The sequence below is a fragment of the Tasmannia lanceolata genome, unplaced genomic scaffold (assembly GCF_043159265.1).
Source record: "Tasmannia lanceolata isolate RefF3 unplaced genomic scaffold, GAP_Taslan_0.1 ptg000015l, whole genome shotgun sequence".
Taxonomy (NCBI): domain Eukaryota; kingdom Viridiplantae; phylum Streptophyta; class Magnoliopsida; order Canellales; family Winteraceae; genus Tasmannia; species Tasmannia lanceolata.
The window spans coordinates 39,066,603-39,086,364 of record NW_027518692.1 but is presented as its reverse complement, the minus strand read 5'-3'; the positions used below and the strand labels follow the sequence as shown (position 1 = coordinate 39,086,364).

At 37.9% G+C, this 19,762-nt stretch overlaps 1 protein-coding gene across 2 annotated transcripts; it reads left to right on the top strand.

Moving 5' to 3' along the window:
* Window positions 1-2,137: 2,137 nt before the first annotated feature.
* Window positions 2,138-12,368, top strand: LOC143847157 (S-adenosyl-L-methionine-dependent methyltransferases superfamily protein). 2 transcript variants are annotated; one of them, XM_077355878.1, is made up of 7 exons: window positions 2,138-2,948; window positions 6,801-7,011; window positions 7,685-7,982; window positions 9,877-10,266; window positions 10,567-10,644; window positions 10,974-11,172; window positions 12,111-12,368. In XM_077355878.1, exons 1-7 carry the CDS (start codon window positions 2,292-2,294, stop codon window positions 12,114-12,116), a joined length of 1,839 nt encoding a protein of 612 aa, XP_077211993.1. In that variant the 5' UTR covers window positions 2,138-2,291; the 3' UTR covers window positions 12,117-12,368. The 2 variants fall into 2 exon arrangements, with proteins under 2 accessions (XP_077211993.1, XP_077211992.1); XM_077355877.1 differs by having other exon boundaries at window positions 10,974-11,204.
* The last annotated feature ends 7,394 nt before the right edge of the window (window positions 12,369-19,762 follow it).

Here is a 19,762-nt window from a genome sequence, read left to right as displayed (position 1 = left end):
TCTGGGAAAGAAAGAGAAGGACAGGCTCCCTGGTTTAGTGGTTTGTCTAGTAATGGGCCCACGTATAAAAATATAATGGAGCTCTTTAGCTTGTGGGCCAGTAAGATGATCGTATGGGATTATCTGGTCCCACCCAGCCGGATGATCCTCACCGTTAAAGAGGCAATTTTTTTAGTCAAAACTTGGGGCGCAATTTGGATCAGCCTCAACCTGAACCTCACGGATTTCAAACCGATTTTGGCTCAGGTTGGGTTAGGGTTGGAGCTCTCAAGGGTAATGGTTTTTCTTGTATTTTTTCTATTTGGCCGTTAGTTAACCCAAACCCAACCCGGAGAAAATAGGTTATACAGGTTGGAGATTTAGAGGCCGGTTGGGTTAGTTTTGTCTCTGTCTCTCCAGATTTATTTTTCTACAAACAGATAATATGACCTTGGATATGATAGAATGGAAGAAAATGATCCACGTAGAATAACCCAACTATAGCGAGCCGGGTAGATTCATTTCATCTTCCTCATGAATTTTTTCTAAAGGATTCATTTAGCCGACCCCGACTAACCCTGGACAAAGGCTTTGTTGAGTTGAGTTGAGTGATATATCTGCCCCTTTTCTTTCCCGAGGCAGCCATCATCTAGTGTGTATCGTGAGTTGTGCGTACCATGGTTTTAAATTTTGTCCGAAATCCAAAATCTTGTATGTGTTCCCAAGGAAAGGAATTTGTCCATTTTTTCAAAGTCTCGAAGGGCGTGGTGACACATGAGAACTCTTGAATGGAACTTGAATAGAGATGTAGCTCCAATTCCTTCGGAAATGATAAGATCTTTGGCCCAAGAAGAAGGGGTCGATCCGTATCATCTTGACTTGGTTATGCTTCCTCTTTTTTTTTGTAAGAACACCAAGTCGGGTTCTTCTCTTACTGGTATCAAACAAAACATGCTGAACAAAATCTTCTTTCCGTAAAACCTACTCGATTTAGATTGGGAAAATCGCATGGATTTTATGAAACTATGTAACTATGGCTTGAGTCCATAGTCAACCCTATTTCTCATAGGACCATTGACAATTGAATCCAATTGTTCCATTATTTTACTATCCGTAACAGTGCGAAAAGAATGCAATTTCAGAAAAATTAGCCGAACTTTTGAATAATTGATTTTTTAAAAAAATATTATTATTCCAAAATTTCGGCCGAAATTTGGAAATTAATAAAATAATACTTTTTGAATTACCAGATTTCGGCTGAAATTTCGGCCAAGGGCGAACCGAAACTGAAACCGAAATTTAAATCCATGGTTGTGACCTTTTTTGGAAAATTTACAGCAAGCAAGGACCCAGGAACATGAAAAAATACCCTTTTACTTTGTTTTTATTTAGGGAATTGCTAGTGTCCATCCCAAAAGGGTTTTCGTGGCTGGTCTATCGCACATCAGGCCAAGGCGGTGCCAGCAGCCGCGGTAATTCTAGCTCCAAAAGCACATATTTGAGTTGTTGCAGTTAAAAAGCTCGCAGTTGGACCTTGGGATGGAACGATCGGTCCGCCTCTGGGTGTGCATCGGTTGCCTCGTCCCTTCTACCAGCGATGCGCTCCTGGCCTTAATTGGCCGGGTTGTGCCTCCGGTGCTACTGCTTTGAAGAAATTAGAGTGCTCAAAGCAAGCTCAAGCTCTATATACATTAGCATGAGAAGACCCTTTTGCGATGCGCTTACCAGGCGGAAAATGAAACACAGCCCCAAAAAGTAGTCTTTTTGAAAGAGCCTAACCGCTATTATCTATATCACTTTTCAAAGTCAATAGGTAGGCATCCTACTGTGTAGGGGGTATGCATGTGCAATTGAGACCATTGATCTTGTAGAAGAACTACAAAAAGAAATCAACGGTTTAGCTCTGGTTGGTGGAATCCTAAATCTCGATGGATCAAGAACCTAGTGGGACCAACAATTATGATCACATAGAATAGCGCAAACGGGCCCACGGAGTGTCTGTAATGAAAAGGCTTAACAGTCAACGTCTTCCTACCATTTTGGGGGATGGTAAACGCGCACCCACTGTAGGATAATTCACTCCCCTGCAACGTAAAATTCACGTTAAAGGGGTGTGAATTTATCATCACCCTAGAAATCACAGTCTGTCAAGTGTCAACATTCAAAAGTTCCCGGCAGTAATTAGTGTCCAGTCTCTGTACCTTTATCATAATTTCATCTTCAATCCAAGAAGAAAGAAAGAAATCAAAGAAGAAATTTACAGTCCTCACTCTCCATTTTCGCCCCCCATTTCTCTCCATCTCTCGAAGAAAATGGCAAAACCCCATTTCTCTCCATGTCTTCCTCTAACCATTCAAAGAAAACCCTTAGTTTGGCTTTTATCAGTTTCATTCCTTTGCTCTCTCTCCTACTTTCTGGGTTCTTATAAGAACTCAAAATCTCTCATCCAAACCCCAAATTCAACCCCAAACTGTCCTGAATTTAACCTCTCAAACACCTCAACCTCTTCAACTCCCTTAGATTTTGAACCCCATCACACAGCTTCCCTCCATGAATCCATTGACCTTTCGCCACTCGAATTCTGCCCTAAGAACTATACAGATTACTGCCCATGTCAAGACCCATTTAGAGAGCGTAAATTCAATAATGGGAAGGTTTTTCGTAGGGAAAGGCATTGCCCTGAGAGAGATGAGATTGTTAGGTGTTTGATTCCTAGACCAATTGGGTATAAAACGCCTTTCTCGTGGCCCAAGAGTAGGGATTTCGCTTGGTTCGCGAATGTGCCATATAATAGATTGACTGTTAGTAAGGCAATCCAGAATTGGGTTCGTTTAGAAGGCGATCTATTGGTTTTTCCCGGCGGTGGGACTAGTTTTATAAATGGTGTGAAGGGTTATGTTGGTGAGATTGGGAAGGTTATTCCATTGATGACAGGAGAGATCAGAACAGTTCTTGATATTGGGTGTGGGGTAAGTGAAATGTGTTTCTTAGTTTTTGATGATTCTTGGTTTGCTTCTTGAATGTTATAACTAATGTGAGTTGAAAACTTATTATTGGACTTAAAATTAAACGTAAATTTGAGTCTAATAATCAGTTTTGGACTCACAATCGCTTGTCAAAATCTAAAAGAAACAGGACCTTCTTTTTTGATGATTCTAGTTTTGATTCTTGAATGTTATTTATCGTCCAATTGTTTAATTGTTTTTTTGCTTCATTGGGATTCTTAGGTCTTGGTGTTAATGGAAATGAAAAAGATTAGAACAGGATGTCATGGTGCTTGTGTTTGTTGCTTAATACGGTTGTAGTCGTTTCTTTTTCTTTTTAATTTTGCTTTACTTGATTTCTTGGATCTTTGGTTGTTACGAACCTAAATCGGTTCGTAATGGATTTGATCTTCTCAGAGGGAAGATCAGCCTCTTGACCCACTTCGAGGGAAGGGTCGTTCCTCCTTTATGTGCAAAGACACAAATTTGGGGATAAATTTCTTCATTGATTTCCATTAAATGTAATATGTGCTTATATGAAGCACTTACAGATAGCATAGAAAGATCTTGAAAGATCTTATGATAATAAGAGAAATAACTAAATAAAGACTATCTTAATCTAAATTAGCATCCTAATATATCCTAACTACTAAATATATAGCATCCTAAAATATCCTAACTACTAAATATATCAGATGTGGTAAGATCTAATCTTATTCTCTAAAATACCAAAGTAATTTATTCCACCCCAAGCGGGACCCGTCTAGGCACATAACATTCCACCCCCCCTTGAAATCAACCTTGCCCTCAAGGTTGAAGCTTAAGCACGTGCCAAATAGCGAAAATTGAGATCTTGCGTAGGACTTTCCGTAATCCATCTCTCCTCTTCTTTTTTCTCGCTCCCTTTCTTCTTCTCTTCGTCTTGAGATTGGTCACCATTTCGTATGTTGTCATCAATGGTTAAGGCAACTTCATTTTCAAATCGATCCCATGGAGCCGTTCATCAAAGGTCCTTAGTTTTGTTATTTTGGAATGATTTGGATGTTGGCCCATGGATGATTGTTGATGGGAATCTTGTCGATGGCCTTGGACAGTTTGAGAGGAACGATAGGCTCTTCGGCGACGCCTTTTGTTCTGTGGCCTTTTCGCCTTTTCTTCTATCTGATTATTTTCGCTCTTCTTCTTTTCTCCCCTTTTCCTGTTTCTTCTTTTCTTTTTCGGCACACCGGCCTTCTTGACGACGCTCTGGTTGAACTCTTCATTCAACTTCTTCAAAACATGGGGGCTCTTCTATCTTCACGCCAAGCGATAATGCCAACTTGTTGAATTTGGCATTCATATATGTTAGATGCCTTTTGTCTCTTATTTCCTTTTTTTTTATAGCTAGCAATTCATTAAAAGAAGGGAAGACCGAGACAGTCAAACCCAAAGTACAAGAGCGAAACAGAGAAAAGAAAATACTAGGGAAAAATACAATTACGGAGGGAGGAAATCAAACAACTCCAAACTAAGCCTATCCACCCCTCCTCGAGCTAAACTATTTGCCTCCTGGTTTGCCGATCTTCTAATGTGATTGAATACTATGGCAAAATCACCTGTCCGATCCTCTATTTCATCAAACAGGGATGCAAACCTCCAAGGCGGGACTCGCGCACCCATGGTTTGTCTCTTATTTCCTCATCCCATTGATCCATTATTTCTTCGATTTTCTTCGACATGATGACGGATCGTGCCACTCTGAAACCAATTGTTACGAACCTAAATCGGTTCGTAACGGATTTAGCCTCTTGACCCACTTCGAGGGAAGGGTCGTTCCTCCTTTATGTGCAAAAGCACAAATTTTGGGATAAATTTCTTCATTGATTTCCATTAAATGTAATACGTGTTTATATAAAGCACATACAGATAAGCATAGAAAGATCTTGAAAGATCTTATGATAATAAGAGAAATAACTAAATAAAGATTATCTTAATCTAAATTAGCATCCTAATATATCCTAACCACTAAATATATAGCATCCTAAAATATCATAACTACTAAATATATCAGATGTGGTAAGATCTAATCTTTATTCTCTAAAATACCAAAGTAATTTATTCCACCCCAAGCGGGACCCGTCTAGGCACGTAACATTGGTTCTACGGGGATTATGGAAATATAACAAAAATCAGAGCTAATTATGCTCTCATTTCTTGTTTGTTAAACGGGCCTGTATTATTCTATTAAATTCTGGTTTCTGTTGTTTTTACTTAATATATAAGTTCTCGGTATGTGATGATCATGGAAATAAAAAGGGGTGAGAACTTGCTAGTATATTGTTTCGTGTTTGTTTATGTGTGTTATACTATGTCTACTGAATTTGGGTTATTTTTGGTTGGTGACATCGCAGAATTTCGGTTTTCGTTGTTTTTACTTAATTTTAAGTTCTTGGTCTGTGATGATCATGGAAATAAAAAAAAGTGAGAACTTGGCAGTATCTCATTTCTTGTTTGTTTATAGGTTTTATACTATGTCTACTGGATTTGGACTTGCTAGTATTTCGTTTCTTGTTTGTTTATAGGTTTAATACTATGTCTACTGGATTTGGGCTATGTTAGGTTTGTGATGTCACGGTAACTTCAAAGAACGAATGAAAATTCATTATACTGTTTCTTATGCAGTTCTCAATTTTGTTTGTTCTTTTTAATCATGGTTTTAATGGATCTGTAATTATCATGGCGAAGAGGGTGACAAATCCTTGGTAACTACAGGATTCTGTTTGTGCCTTTCACCAAAAAAATAAATAAATAAATAAATGCAACAGGATTTTGTTGATCAGTTAATGTTGTTTATGAACTGTGACTGGAGAAAATTGTACTGCTACTTGTTTGTCATTTGATATGAAATGGACTAATCTAATATAATATTCACAGTTCCATACTAAAGTAATCCAGTAACAACATTAAAAAAAAAAAGGGTAACCCAGTAACCACAAGTAGTGAAGAGCCTGTAAGCTCCCTTCTACACTAGTAGATTTTGGAGAGTCCTAATTTGTTGAATATCAAACAAATAATTCTATGTTCTGCCTTGAACTTATTTGAATATCGTATTGAAGATCGAGTTGTGCATAACGAGAATTTTATGTACTGTTATATCTTTTCCAATAAAAGATTTAAATTCCAGTAGCATGCGAAAAGGACAAAAACAGGAAATGGGCAGGTTGTGGGCTATGGACCTCAGCCATCTCAGGTATTCTTTGGATCCATTTTAATTGAAAGTTTTCAACTCTTATCAAGGGTCATACATGTGTTTCTTTATCTACCACTACAACTTAACACCTTGATTTTCTGATGTTAAGGATGAATTTATATAGAATCCTGGTAAAATGGTGATAGAATCAAAGGGCAGAACCTATTTGGATTTGATGTCCATTTATGGAATTTTTCTTTCTTTTTGGCTCCCAGGCGGGGATTGAACAAATGACCAAAATTTTATGCATTAAGCACCGGGGTAGGAAAATATGCTACGATTTTAGATGCATTAATTAGTATTGACATTGGGCTGATCTCATGGATAGGCTAACACTTTCATGCCTGGTTGAGTCGTGCGATTATTCATTAACCTTTATGCTATATGCATTAAGCACCGTGTTAGGAAAATATGCCATGATTTTAGATGAATTAGTTAGTATTGACATTGGGTTGATACGGTTGATCTCATGGATGTGCTAACACTTTCATGCCTGGTTGAGTCTTGGGATTATTCATTAACATTTTTTGTCTCTACCGATCAATTTCTAATTTTGTTATTACCAAATTAAATCCTATTTTTTTGTTCCTAAATTATCTTTTCTTCAGGTGGCAAGCTTTGGTGCCCGCCTAATGGACTTAAATATCTTGACAATGTCGATGGCACCAAGAGATATACACGAAGCTCAAGTACAATTTGCATTGGAACGCGGACTACCTGCCATGCTTGGAGTACTAAGCACCTACAGGCTACAATTTCCATCAAGATCCTTTGATATGGCCCACTGTTCGCGATGTCTGGTCCAGTGGGCTGGTTACGGTATGCACCACACTCTGATGCATTACGGGATTTCTTGCATTATTGGAAGGAATCTCTAAAAATAGGCTTCATCCATCAGGAACCATAAGATTACATTACTCAAATTCCCTTAGTCCGTGTTCATTAAAGATTATGACAACCGATTGTGAGTGCCAAACCGATTATTGGACAAAATATTACATTTAAATTTGATTCCAATAATCGGTTTGGCACTCACAATCGGTTGTCATAATCTTAAGTCTTAAGGTCCTTTTCGTTTGAGATTATGCCAATCGATTGTGAGTCAAAACTAATTATTGTACTCAAATTTAAACGTAAATTTGAGTCCAATAATTGGATTTGGATTCACAATCGGTTGGCATAATCTCAAACGACCAGGGCCTAAATAGTCATATGCAGTTGTATAATTGTCTGTAGCTATGTATGTGTTATTTTCGTTATTTGTAACAGATCTGACCGCCTTCTGTCCAATTTTAGTGTCACGTGTTCGTGAAAGAACTCTTTTTTTTTCCTCTGGGTTTTGATGTATTTGGTCCATTTTCACTTTTTTTTAAGGAAATTTCTCCAAAATAAAATACAAAAAAGTGTTTCTTTTTCATAAGTTTCACTTGTGCACACACAGTCTGTGAATTGCTCAATTCTGACTTCCAACTACATATGAACCAATTCTCAGATGGAGTGTATTTGATGGAAATTGACCGGGTTCTGCGGCCGGGTGGCTACTTTGTTTTGTCTGGACCACCCATAAGTTGGAGAACCAACTATAAGGGGTGGGAGAGGAGACCTCAAGACTTGCAAACAGAGCAGGATGCTATAGAGAATCTTGCACGGAGACTGTGCTGGAAGAAGATTGCTGAGAGGGGCCCATTTGCTGTATGGAGAAAGCCTACCAACCATGTACATTGCATCCGGAAATCAAAGATTTTGCAATCTCCTCCTTTTTGTGAGGCCATTGATCCTGATGCTGCTTGGTTTGTCTTTTGGTCTCCAAAATTTCTTCATTTTTTTCCTCATAAGGTACCCATTAGTTGTCAGAACATTAGACAAACTATTGAAAAACTCTTCATTAAATCTGTTAAAATTGTCCTCATGATTTTTGGAGGCATGAATATTACAGCTTGTGGACAATGGTTCTCTTTGAGTTGTAATTGATTTAAGAAGTTCAGGGAATTTTGCCTAAAAAAGGCACAAGTATCGTGTTCTCTATATTCTGAAAATTGGCGGTTTTCATGATATGTTTGCATTGGATGATTTAGGATAATCACCATTAGTCTTGTATTTATCTCCTTTATATTAAATAAATAAAAAAGGAAAACTTTACTTAAATTTCCATCATCCTGTAGTACCATTCTTTCACCAAAAAATATGCAGAATTTACACAGCTTACTTTTTTCTGTGTCTCTAGTCCTTTTTTAAAAAAAAACTGGTAATTGCATTGGAACTGAAATAATGAGTTAAATAAGGACGAGCTATTGTCCAAAAATCCAAGTTACACAGAGACACAAAACAAATCGGAAACTACTTTATAGGGTACACATCACTGATAAACAAGCCGCTCTGACATGTACCTTGCTTAGACAAAACTTTTGCTTCCGATTTAGACCGCATCCATTGATGTTATGGATGTGGATTGATTAGGTTGCATAAGTCAGAAATTTCTAAGATCGTAGATGCTAACTTCACAGCCCTTCTGATTCCCTTTTGGCGTATGAAATCATCACTTTTGTGACCCTTCAACAACACAATCGCCAACAAAGCAGTCATTAAAAATGCAAAGACCAGCAAGTAGTGCTCTAGCTTCTGCCTTGTTTGAGTTTGTTATTCCACATGGTCCAGAATGGACTAAACATACCCCTGACTCTGGGTGTGACCAGGGTTCCCTTTACAAGTATCATCGACATTTACTTTTGTAGCATTGCTTGAGGGTGGGCACCATCTAGGAAAGACTTTATCTTTCACTTTCTTCTCCCAGACCCTCATTTTTCAATTAATAAGGGTGATACTTCAAGAAATTAGCCATATTGCCATCTTATCTTTTTTCCATGCGAGTAAGTCATGTTTTATCTACGTGATGATTTTCCCAATAGATTTGCTTTTGTCTTGGTAAATACGATTGTTTCTTTCTAACCAAATATGCCACAATACCACAAATGGTACTAATTGCACCTATTGCCATCTATCATTTGTCCATTCGAGTAAGTAATGTTTTATCTTCGTGTGGACCTTCCCAATAGAGTTTCTTTGGTCTTGGAAAATATGATTGTTCCGTTCTAACCAAATATGTAAGAACACCGCAAATGGTACTAATTTTCACATAATTTTTCCTTCCAAGTCAGTGTCTACTTGGCCATTTTGAAGTCATTGGTGCAGTTTTTAATTTTTTGAACAATTATTTGTATTTCATAGTTCTTTGCTTTTTTTTCTTTCATTTCAAGCTATGTCACAAATATCATTCTCGGGAATTTCTCGACAAGGGAAAATCTCGGGATATATTAACTTTTTTTTTTTTTTTTTTCCAGGTTTATATCTGAAAAAAACGATAAAAATAAAATTATTTAAAAAAATATATAAATTTAAGAAAAAATAAATATATCGTAAAAATATCGGGATAATATTGTGATGTTTTATAATAAAAAAAGAAAATAGCGCTATATTTTTAAAATCTCGAGATTATTTCTGAATTTGTCATTTTATCAAAATGTTGCGATTAAAACGTGATATTTTGAAAATATCGGAGATATTTGTGACATAGATTTCAAGAAAGTTCTGTTCAGTTCATAAAATGGGTCACATATTACATGGATCTGCACGTAAATCCTCACGCCTGCTCTCTGATAGCAGTGTTTTCATAAATGAGCTCAACAGGTACAAAAAGATGGAGGCATGCATTACTCCTCTTCCAAGAGCAGAAGGTATCAAAGAAATTGCTGGAGGTGCTGTGAGGAAATTCCCAAAAAGGTTATCCACTGCTCCACCAAGGATTGTCCGTGGAAGTGTAGAAGGGATTACAGCCGAGATCTTTAATCAAGATAATCATTTATGGGACCGGAGACTGTCTCACTATACAAGCGTTTTAAGCTCATTTAATGCGGGTAAATACAGAAATATTATGGACATGAATGCTGAATTAGGGGGTTTTGCTGCCGCTCTATCCAAATATCCAGTTTGGGTTATGAATGTGGTTCCTTCAGATTCAAAAAACAACACCCTTGGCATGATCTATGAGCGTGGCCTCATTGGAACATACATGGATTGGTATGGCTTCTAGCACCTAGTTAATATCCAACTGAAAAGTTGCCATGTCATTTTCCAGCTAATGCTGATAAACTATGATGTTTTGGCAAACTGGGAAGCATTTATTTTACTTCATTAGAATCAAAACTGTTAAAACATTTTCATAGACTTCACAGTAGTTTTGTTTTTTGTTTTATCTTGATCTGCTCTGTGAATCAACCGTCAATGAGTTGACACTAAAATGTTGAATCATATTCACGAAAAATGGAAAATCCTTGTAAAGTTCAATATTGCTGTGATTAACATTATAATGCCTGGCAGGTGTGAGGCTTTCTCAACGTACCCACGAACGTATGATCTGATACATTCAAATGGGATACTCAGCATGTACATGGACAAGTAAGTTATCTAGCTCATGCGTGGTCTTTATGCCACGATAACCAAAACTGTGGTGATTAATTACAAACTAATGATGGCACCTTACCTTTTAATTGGATTCTTTCTACCCTTGGCAACTCGCCAAAGCGTACCTCAAATGAAAAAAATCCATAAAACTATCCACTGACAGAGCAACAAGGAACCTAAACTAGTCCTTTTGTATGTTGCATGAAGAGACGCAAACATAACACAGACACACACACAAATGTCATGATTTTTTGCAATTAACTCTCCAATGTATACATCATAAGTATGCTCCATTTAATTTTTTTTTTCATTCTTAATTGCAGGTGTGACATTCTCGACATTTTCCTTGAAATGGACCGTATTCTTCGCCCTGAAGGAGCTATTATAATTCGAGATCATGTCGATGTCATTGTAAAAGCAAAGCGTGTAGCTGATCGAATGAGGTGGCACAGCTGGATTTCTCACAGCGAGCATGGGCCTTTCCATCCAGAAAAGATCCTTTTTGTCGACAACTCTGTGAAGGCAAACTAAATTCCACTGTTTAAAAATTCCAAGTAACTCTTGGCTCGTCCTAGTCTACTCTCTTTTACCTTGACTGAGTTTTTGCTCTAGTTCGCATTTTGCCCTACCAAGTTAATCAAAACTCCTCTGAATCACCCAAGTGATGACCACGTCAATCACTGACTCACCCAAGTTGACTTCCTTTTACCTTGTCTGAGTTCTTGTTCGAGTCTATGTTTTGAAAATTTGGTAAATCCAAACCAGGTTACAAGGAAAAAACAGCCTTGATCAGATTCAGCTATTGATGAAACATAAAGAATTGATTATGGCTCTAATACTTAGTGCCTGCAAGTTTTCACATTAACTGGGTTAATCTTTTACCTTTTTCCCGGCCGGTTTCATGGTGAATCCAATCCATTTATAAGCGGAAGCTCAACCTGACCTGAAAATATGTACCACACCTTTATTTTATTTTCCTTAATCCACAGTCATGTTCTTTACATGGAAATCGTGATGAAAATTAAAAAACACACGGGGTACAACAAAAAATTGAAGAGGACATTGAGAAAAAACAAAGACCTTATTTCTCTATGAATTTTTGGAAATCCATCTAATTGTGAAGGATTTTTAATTTTAAGAAATTATTACAAAATTTAAAATTGCTTTTAATGGGGCTGTTCACCATGGGGATAGAAATCCTTGTTCCTGGTATTGGCTTATCCTGGTTGGATAGGTTTATCTTGAAATTGTATTGTCCGTTGTTTGTGGTAATATTTTATCCAAAGGACAAAGGTCAATGCGAATGGAGGATAGATAGTCTATCCAAGGATAAAATAAAAGCACCTGCTATCCGCATGGTAAACAGCCACTAAGTTTTTTTTTTTAACTATTTGGAATATTCAGTGTTTAAAACATCATACATTAATTCCACTTGTATTCTTCTATGTTCTCTCTTGCAGGTATGACACTCTCCACATTGTACAATGCTTTAGAAAGGGTGATGCCCATCAAATGAGAATACCATCTTTCTTTACAACTCTGTAAAGGTAAATACAAGCCAGGTTGTACTGAAATACTTCATTGATCAACTTCAGAAATTGTTAACAAGATCAAAATTTAATAGAGAGCCTCTCTGCCAAACCTTTTTCTTCTTTTCTGTAAACAATGAGTCATGTTCTTTACATGGTAAATTATATAAGACCTTAGTTCTCTATGCATACATGTGGAAACACATATTGGATGTTGATAAATAAAGAAAAATGCAAATCAGGTTACACTGAGATACTTCATTGATCAACATCTCTAGTGATAACAAAGTCAAAATTGGATAGAATTATGTAAAGCCTTTCAGCCAGTCATATCTTGGATTTTGACAATTGTGTAGACAAATGGCGCAGTAGTTTAATACGGAATTGTTTCCCAAAAAATGAAAGAATGTGTTTAAAATTTCGTCAGTTACAAAGTATATCGGGGTAAGGTTGGAACGTTTGCGTTCAAGCCCCATTGGAGGAATCGAGGAAGAAGAGTACTAGTGGAAGTTCTGGCGCTATTCGTCTCTACCAAAAGGCTACGAAGGATTTTCAATAGTCGATCAAGATATTTGTATGGTTTTAAAATTGATCTTACGGTTGGCATTAGATCCGATCTTAGAGGTCTAGAATCAATTTTAAGTAAAAAAATGGATTTTCGGCTGCCTGTGACATCACTGGATTTTGGCCATCGAACGACCAGTGGTGGACTACCAGAATCATGGAGGTAAGACAGCCGATGTCTATGTTGGTGCTCAAATCCGGCTAAGCGAATAAACGATAATGATGGTACTAATCCGGCCGGTTGTTTGATGCTGACGGCAAGAAGGTTGTCTCAACCTGTGACCTGCGCTCATAGACAACAAGTTAGCGACCGCCCGGAGTTGGAACTCTAGGAGAACCCTATGGTGCTCTAGTCAGTTTTGAGATCAATAGAATGAGAGCTTAGCACAGGAAGATGGTGTGTTTACCTTGGGTTCAGAAGGGAGGGTTCCCTTTTGTGAGCGGAGGTTCCGCATTCTATGGTGTGATATGATAGTGTTGTGGTGTTGTTATTTGTTGCTTCGTGGTATTTAATCTTGGCGATATACAGCATCCCAAGGACGGGGTTGATTGGACGTCGTTAGGGGGGTGGCACGATCCTGGAGCAGCTACAGGAGGTCGAGGCGATTGGAAGGTTTGGGTGATATTCTCTCTTTTGGGCGGTTAGTTGATGTGACTCGTTTCCTGTGAGGCAGCGTGCGCCGATGAGGTTGCGGACATGTATCATGCAGTACGGCCTTGAGGGTAGGTGGATGTCAGTAGGTTCAAGGGTGATGGTGGTCCCTTGCGCCTGGAGACGCTCACGTCTCGAGGGTTGGATGATTACTCCAGCAGAAGGTGGGGAAGGGCTCGTATATGCTCGAGGCTGGTGCACCTTGCATCAGACGCTAAGGGCTCCTTTAGGATCTCTTAATACCGTCAACGGTTTAATCCTAAACTCAAGGGCGCCCTTGCATAAATAAGATGAAAGGCGCCCCCATTGGTGGCAAGTGGCCAAAGTGCACTTATAATAGCACCGAAAAATGTGAAAGTAAGAAATTAAATGCAATTTGGTCAATTGCAACCAACAGGGGTACCCTTGCATCTTATTTATGCAAGGGCTCCCCTTGCATAGATAAGATGACTTCGTAGGATGATACAAACCGTTCAGAACACGTGGCTCACTACATAAATAGGCTGTATTTGATGAACCTAACGCTCCGATCTATAGTGGTGTCTATACTACATAGTTTATGTATCTAAGGGTTAGGATCATCCTATTTAGATGACTTACGAGGTACATCCTATTTACGTAGTGGTCCAACAAATGAACGGTTTTGGATATCCTACAAAGTGGGCCCTAGAGTACTTTTTAAAAAGAGAGTTTATATGGTGCCCGGCATGAAGTCCAGTGTGGGCAGTATGATAAAAGTACCGCGCTTGATATTTAATCAAACAGCCGACACTTGCTGGATCAAATATCAAGGGTGGTGCCGCCCACAGTGGACTACATGGTCGGGCACCAAATAATTTCCCCTCTTGTAGAAAGAGGAGTGATAAATTGACCTCCCATGTATCTTTCTCTCTCCTCTGGGTTAGAGAGAGAAAGATGACAGAGATAGACACATGGGAGTCGATTTATCATTTTGGAGGGTCGATTTATCACTGCCCTATAGAAATGGTAAACCAAGATTTTATACGGTGTAAGCCGTATAGTCCAATATTTCAGCCGAAATTCTGATGGATGGCTAGGATAGAAACACATTTTGAAACTGAAATTTGAAACCATAAGAGCTAGATCCATCGTGTGGTGGAGGGACCATCTGAATGGCCTTTAACTTATGGTAGGCCCATTAGACCATGGATCCCAACTCCCAAGCGGAGATCTACACTACGGTTTCTTTCTCCTTTAATATCATAGAGTGCGCCTTTGACACGTAGCAGTTGGCTTTTTGCACCCACCCAACCACAAAGTTTTATAGAGTTTCACTTCCCCATAAAACGCGTCTCTAAGAAATCAGCCGTTCATATTTTTGTGAATGGCTGACATTAAAAGAGAATTGTTAACGTTAGTTTTTCTTCCAACGTGGGGCGTCTTTCTAATTTGCTTGCCCATTAAGTCATCATTAATAAAAGGAAAAATGACCAAATGAAAGGGCTTTCTACTGACTATGACATTTGAAGAGGGGAGACTTGGAAATAACCAATCTATAGTGATGGTGACCGGTTTGCAAGGGTTTAGGACAAAAATACCCTCATTTTTAAAATACCGTCACCTCTCTCTCTCGTGAGATGATCCCAACCGTCCATTAAAGGGCCACAATGCCCCCTCTCTCTCATGGGATGATCCCAACCTTCCATTAGAGGGCCACAATGCCCTCCTCTCTCTCATGGGATGATTCCAACCGTCCATTAGAGGGCCCCAATGCCCCCCTCTCTTTCTCATGGGATGATCCCAACCGTCCATTAAAGGGCCACAATGCTCCCCTCTCTCTCATGGGATGATCCCAACCTTCCATTAGAGGCCCACAATGCCCCCCTCTATCTCATGGGATGATCACAACCATCCATTAGAGGGCCCCAATGCCCCCCCTCTCTCTCATGGGATCAACTGTCCATTAAAGGGCCACAATGCCCCTCTCTCTCTCATGGGATGATCACAGCCGTCCATTAGAGGGCCACAATGCCCTCTTTCTCTCATGGGATGATCCCAACCGTCCATTAGAGGGTCACAATGCCCCGCAGGTTCGTGCACCTCTCTCCGGTATCCTCTAATTCTGAGTGAACCTCCTCTCACAGGTTGGTAGTCTCTCCCTCTTAGTTGTTTAAACCATTGATAATCCTAAATAAACAACTTATAAACACTCTAAAACCACTGCTAAGTCTATATAAACCACTTATAAACACTCTAAACCACTGATAGGCTTATATAAACCACTTATAAACACTTTAAGCCAATGATTACCCTATATTAAACACTTGTAAACACACTAAACCACTCCTAGGCTTATATAAAACACTTATAAACACTCTAAACCACCGTTTACCCTATATAAACCACTTGTAAATACTCCAAACCACTGCTTACCCTATATAAACGACTTATAAACACTCTAAACTGCTGTTAGGCTTACATGAACCACTTATAAACACTATAAACCACTGCTTACACTGTATAAACAATTTATAAACACTATAAACAACTGTTTACCTTATATAAACCACTTGTAAATACTCTAAACCACTGCTTACCCCTATATAAACCAGTGCTTACACTGTATAAACAACTTATAAACACTCTAAACCACTGTTTACCCTATATGAACCACTTGTAAAAACTCTAAACCACTGCTTACCCCTATATAAACCACTTACAAACACTATAAATCATTGCTTACACTATATAAACAACTTATAAATACTCTAAACCACTATTAAGCCTATATAAACCACTTATAAACATTATAAATCACTGTTAGGCTTATATAAACAACTTATAAATACTCTAAACCGCTGCTAGGCTTACATGAACCACTTATAAACACTCTAACCCAGTGCTTACACTGTATAAACAACTTATAAACACTCTAAACAATTGTTTACCCTATATAAACCACTTGTAAATACTCTAAACTACTGCTTACCCCTATAAACCACTGTTTATACTGTATAAACAACTTCTAAACACTCTAAACCAGTATTAAGCCTATATAAACTAGTTATAAACAATCTAAACCACTTTTAGGCTTATATAAACAACTTATAAACACTCTAAACCATTGTTTACCATATATTATACACTTATAAATCCTCTAAACCACTGCCAGGCTTATATAAAATACTTATGAACACTCTAAACCACTGTTTACCCTGTATAAACCATGTATAAACACTATAAACTACTGATAAGCCTATATAAACCACTTATAAACACTTTAAACCACTTATATGCTTAGATAAACCATTGTTTACCCTATATAAACCACTTGTAAACACTCTAAACCACTGATAAGCCTATATAAATCACTTATAAACACTATAAACTACTTCTTACCCCGTATAAACCATGCATAAACACTCTAAACCACTGATAAACCCATATAAACCACTTATAAACATTCTAAATCATTAATACGCTTATATAAACCACTATTTACCCTATATAAACCAATTGTATAGGGTAAACACTCTAAACCACTGTTTACCCTATATAAACCACTGTTTACCCTATATAAACCAATTGTAAACACTCTAAACCACTGATAAGCCTATATAAACCACTTATAAACACTATAAACTACTTCTTACCCTGTATAAACCATGTATAAACACTCTAAACCACTGATAAGCCTATATAAACCACTTATAAACACTATAAACTACTTCTTACCCTGTATAAACCATGTATAAACACTCTAAACCACTGATAAGCCTATATAAACCACTTATAAACACTCTAAATCACTGATAGGCTTATATAAACCACTGTTTACCCTATATAAACCAGTTGTAAACACTCTAAACCACTGATAAGCCTGTATAAACCACTTATAAACACTATAAATTACTGCTCACCCTGTATAAATCACTTATAAACACTTTAAACCATTGTTAATCCTTATAAACCAATTATAAACACTCTAAACCACTGGTAAGCCTTAATAAACCACTACTTAGGATTATAAACCACTACTGAGGATTCTTAATCAAAGAAGCTATATAAACCACTTATAAACACCCACTTCAGTAGTGGTTTATCGTAGTGAAATAGTAGTTTAACTTAAGAAATTAGTGGTTTACAGTAAAATAATAATGATTATAAAGTGGAAAACAGTAGTTTAACATGGAAAGCTTTCATTCAAGTTTATAAACATGCCTTATAATTGAAAGAGAAGGGAGAGGGCTAAAAATACACACCTTTCCATTGAATGGAGGCTTTGTGCAATAGAATGATGGTTTCTAGTGAAGATTTTTGCGATTTCAGAATCTAATAACGTTTTTTTTGCAATAGTTGTTGTAAATGGAGGCGTTTTCCAATGCAATGAAGGATTAAGGAGGCTTTGACATCTAAAAATGAGGTTTTCAGCAATAGAATTGCGCTTTTGGCATCTAACGATGGAGGTTTTTGGGTTTAAAAAATGAAGGTTTTTGGGTTTTTCATAAGTACGTAGGTGGGAGGAAGAAGAAGAAGAGAGAAAAAGGTGGGTTTTAGGATTTGTATTCTAAATATAATCATTTCAAAAAGGTGATTTGATAGGGAGAGAGATAGAGAATCAATGGCATTTTAGTCATATGCACTCTTAATTGGTGATTTACAAAACACCCATCTTCAAATGTCATAGTCAGTAGAAACCCCTTCTATTTGGTCATTTTCCCATAATAAAATAAAAGGGAGAGAGCGGGACTTTCTAATTTCAGTGAGCATTAAGGAGAGAGAGAGAGAGAGAAGAAAAAAGAACGAGCCCCTACTCACGATCGCTTCTAGGGTTTTGCAGATCTGTCGTTTCCCGATTCCTATCGCTCATTATAAATTTATAATCTGATCTTTGCCTCGGATTTGGATCAAATTGAGTTGTTCTACATCTGATCTCGGTGGTTGAACTTGTCAAACACTGGTTTTTTTGAATTCTGTTGAAGTTAGGGTTTTTTTCTTCTTCTTTTTGTGGTGGATGAAACCCTAATCAGGTGAATCAGAAGTGATTGGGTGAAATATGTTTCAGGATTTCGAATTCTGTTGAAGTTGGGGGTTTTTTTTCTGGTGGATGAAACAACCCTAATTAGGTGAATCTGAAGTGATCTGGAGAAATTCGTTTGAATATCTTGGACGGTCCTGATTTGATCGGAAATTTGGAACCGTTGGGGAGAGATCCAATGCCGGAGGAGGAATTAATCGAGCTTAAGTTTCGTCTCTATGATGGATCAGATATCGGTCCGATCCGGTATTATTCTAATTCTAAGGTTGGGATGCTTAAGGAGAGAATCGTCTCCGAATGGCCACGAGGTTTGAAATTTCTAATTTTTTTTTTTTTTCTAATTTCCGATGTGTTTGTATCTTGTTTTGCTTTGATATGGTTTCTGGTATTGACGTAAACTAGATCACTCTTCAGAAGTTTTTTGTAATTGATCATTATGAATTTGTTGATTGGCATCCACACTTTCGAGAAACGCCTGTGTGTGTGTTTTTTTTTTTTTTTTTCATTGTATTTGATGAAAGGATAGTTATTTAGACCTATAGGAGCGCCACACGTTTAGTGTTTTGTTTCAGTTTAATGACCCCTTTCTGAACAGAAGTCATCATTTAACAGTTCAATCATGCTCCAACCATGGGGAAATTTTAGATACTGGTATTGTAAAGGAGTAAGCTTAATGGGAATATTGAATTTTATACTGTTTGTATCAGACATGGACTGATGGCCAGGCTGTGGAGATTTTTGGAGAGTGGCTCATCCATAGGAGTTCCATTTGATGATTGGTTCTGATATGTGGAGGTGAAGGTTGGGGCCTGGGGGTGGACTACCAACTTTGGTAGTCTGGTGACTCCTAACTGAGCTCAATATCAGAGTGTCATTAAACTTTGGGAGATGATAAATTCGCACCACCTGGAGAATAATTCGCACCCCTTTAACGCTGTTTGACGTCAAAAAGCGTAAAAACGAAGGTTATGTGGCAGCCTTTAACGCTGTTTGACGTCATTTGACGTTAAAGGGGTGTGGATTATCCTAAAAGGGGTGCAAATTTATCATCACCCTAAACTTTTTGCACTCAACCAAAAAGTTTTATAAGAGGAGGTGGTTTCACTTCCCCATAAAACGCGTCGCCTAGAAATCAGCCGTTCATATTTTCGTGAATGGCTGAGATTAAAAGAGAATCGTTACCGTTAGTTGTTCTTCCAACGTTTGGCGACTTTCTAATTTGCTTGGCAATTAAGCCATTAAATACAAGGAGAGGGAGAGAGCGCGACTTTCTTTCTAATTTGCCGTTAGTTATTCTTCCAACGTGGCGCGACTTTCTAATTTCGTGGGCATTAAGTCATTAATAAAAGGAAAGGGAGAGAGCACGAC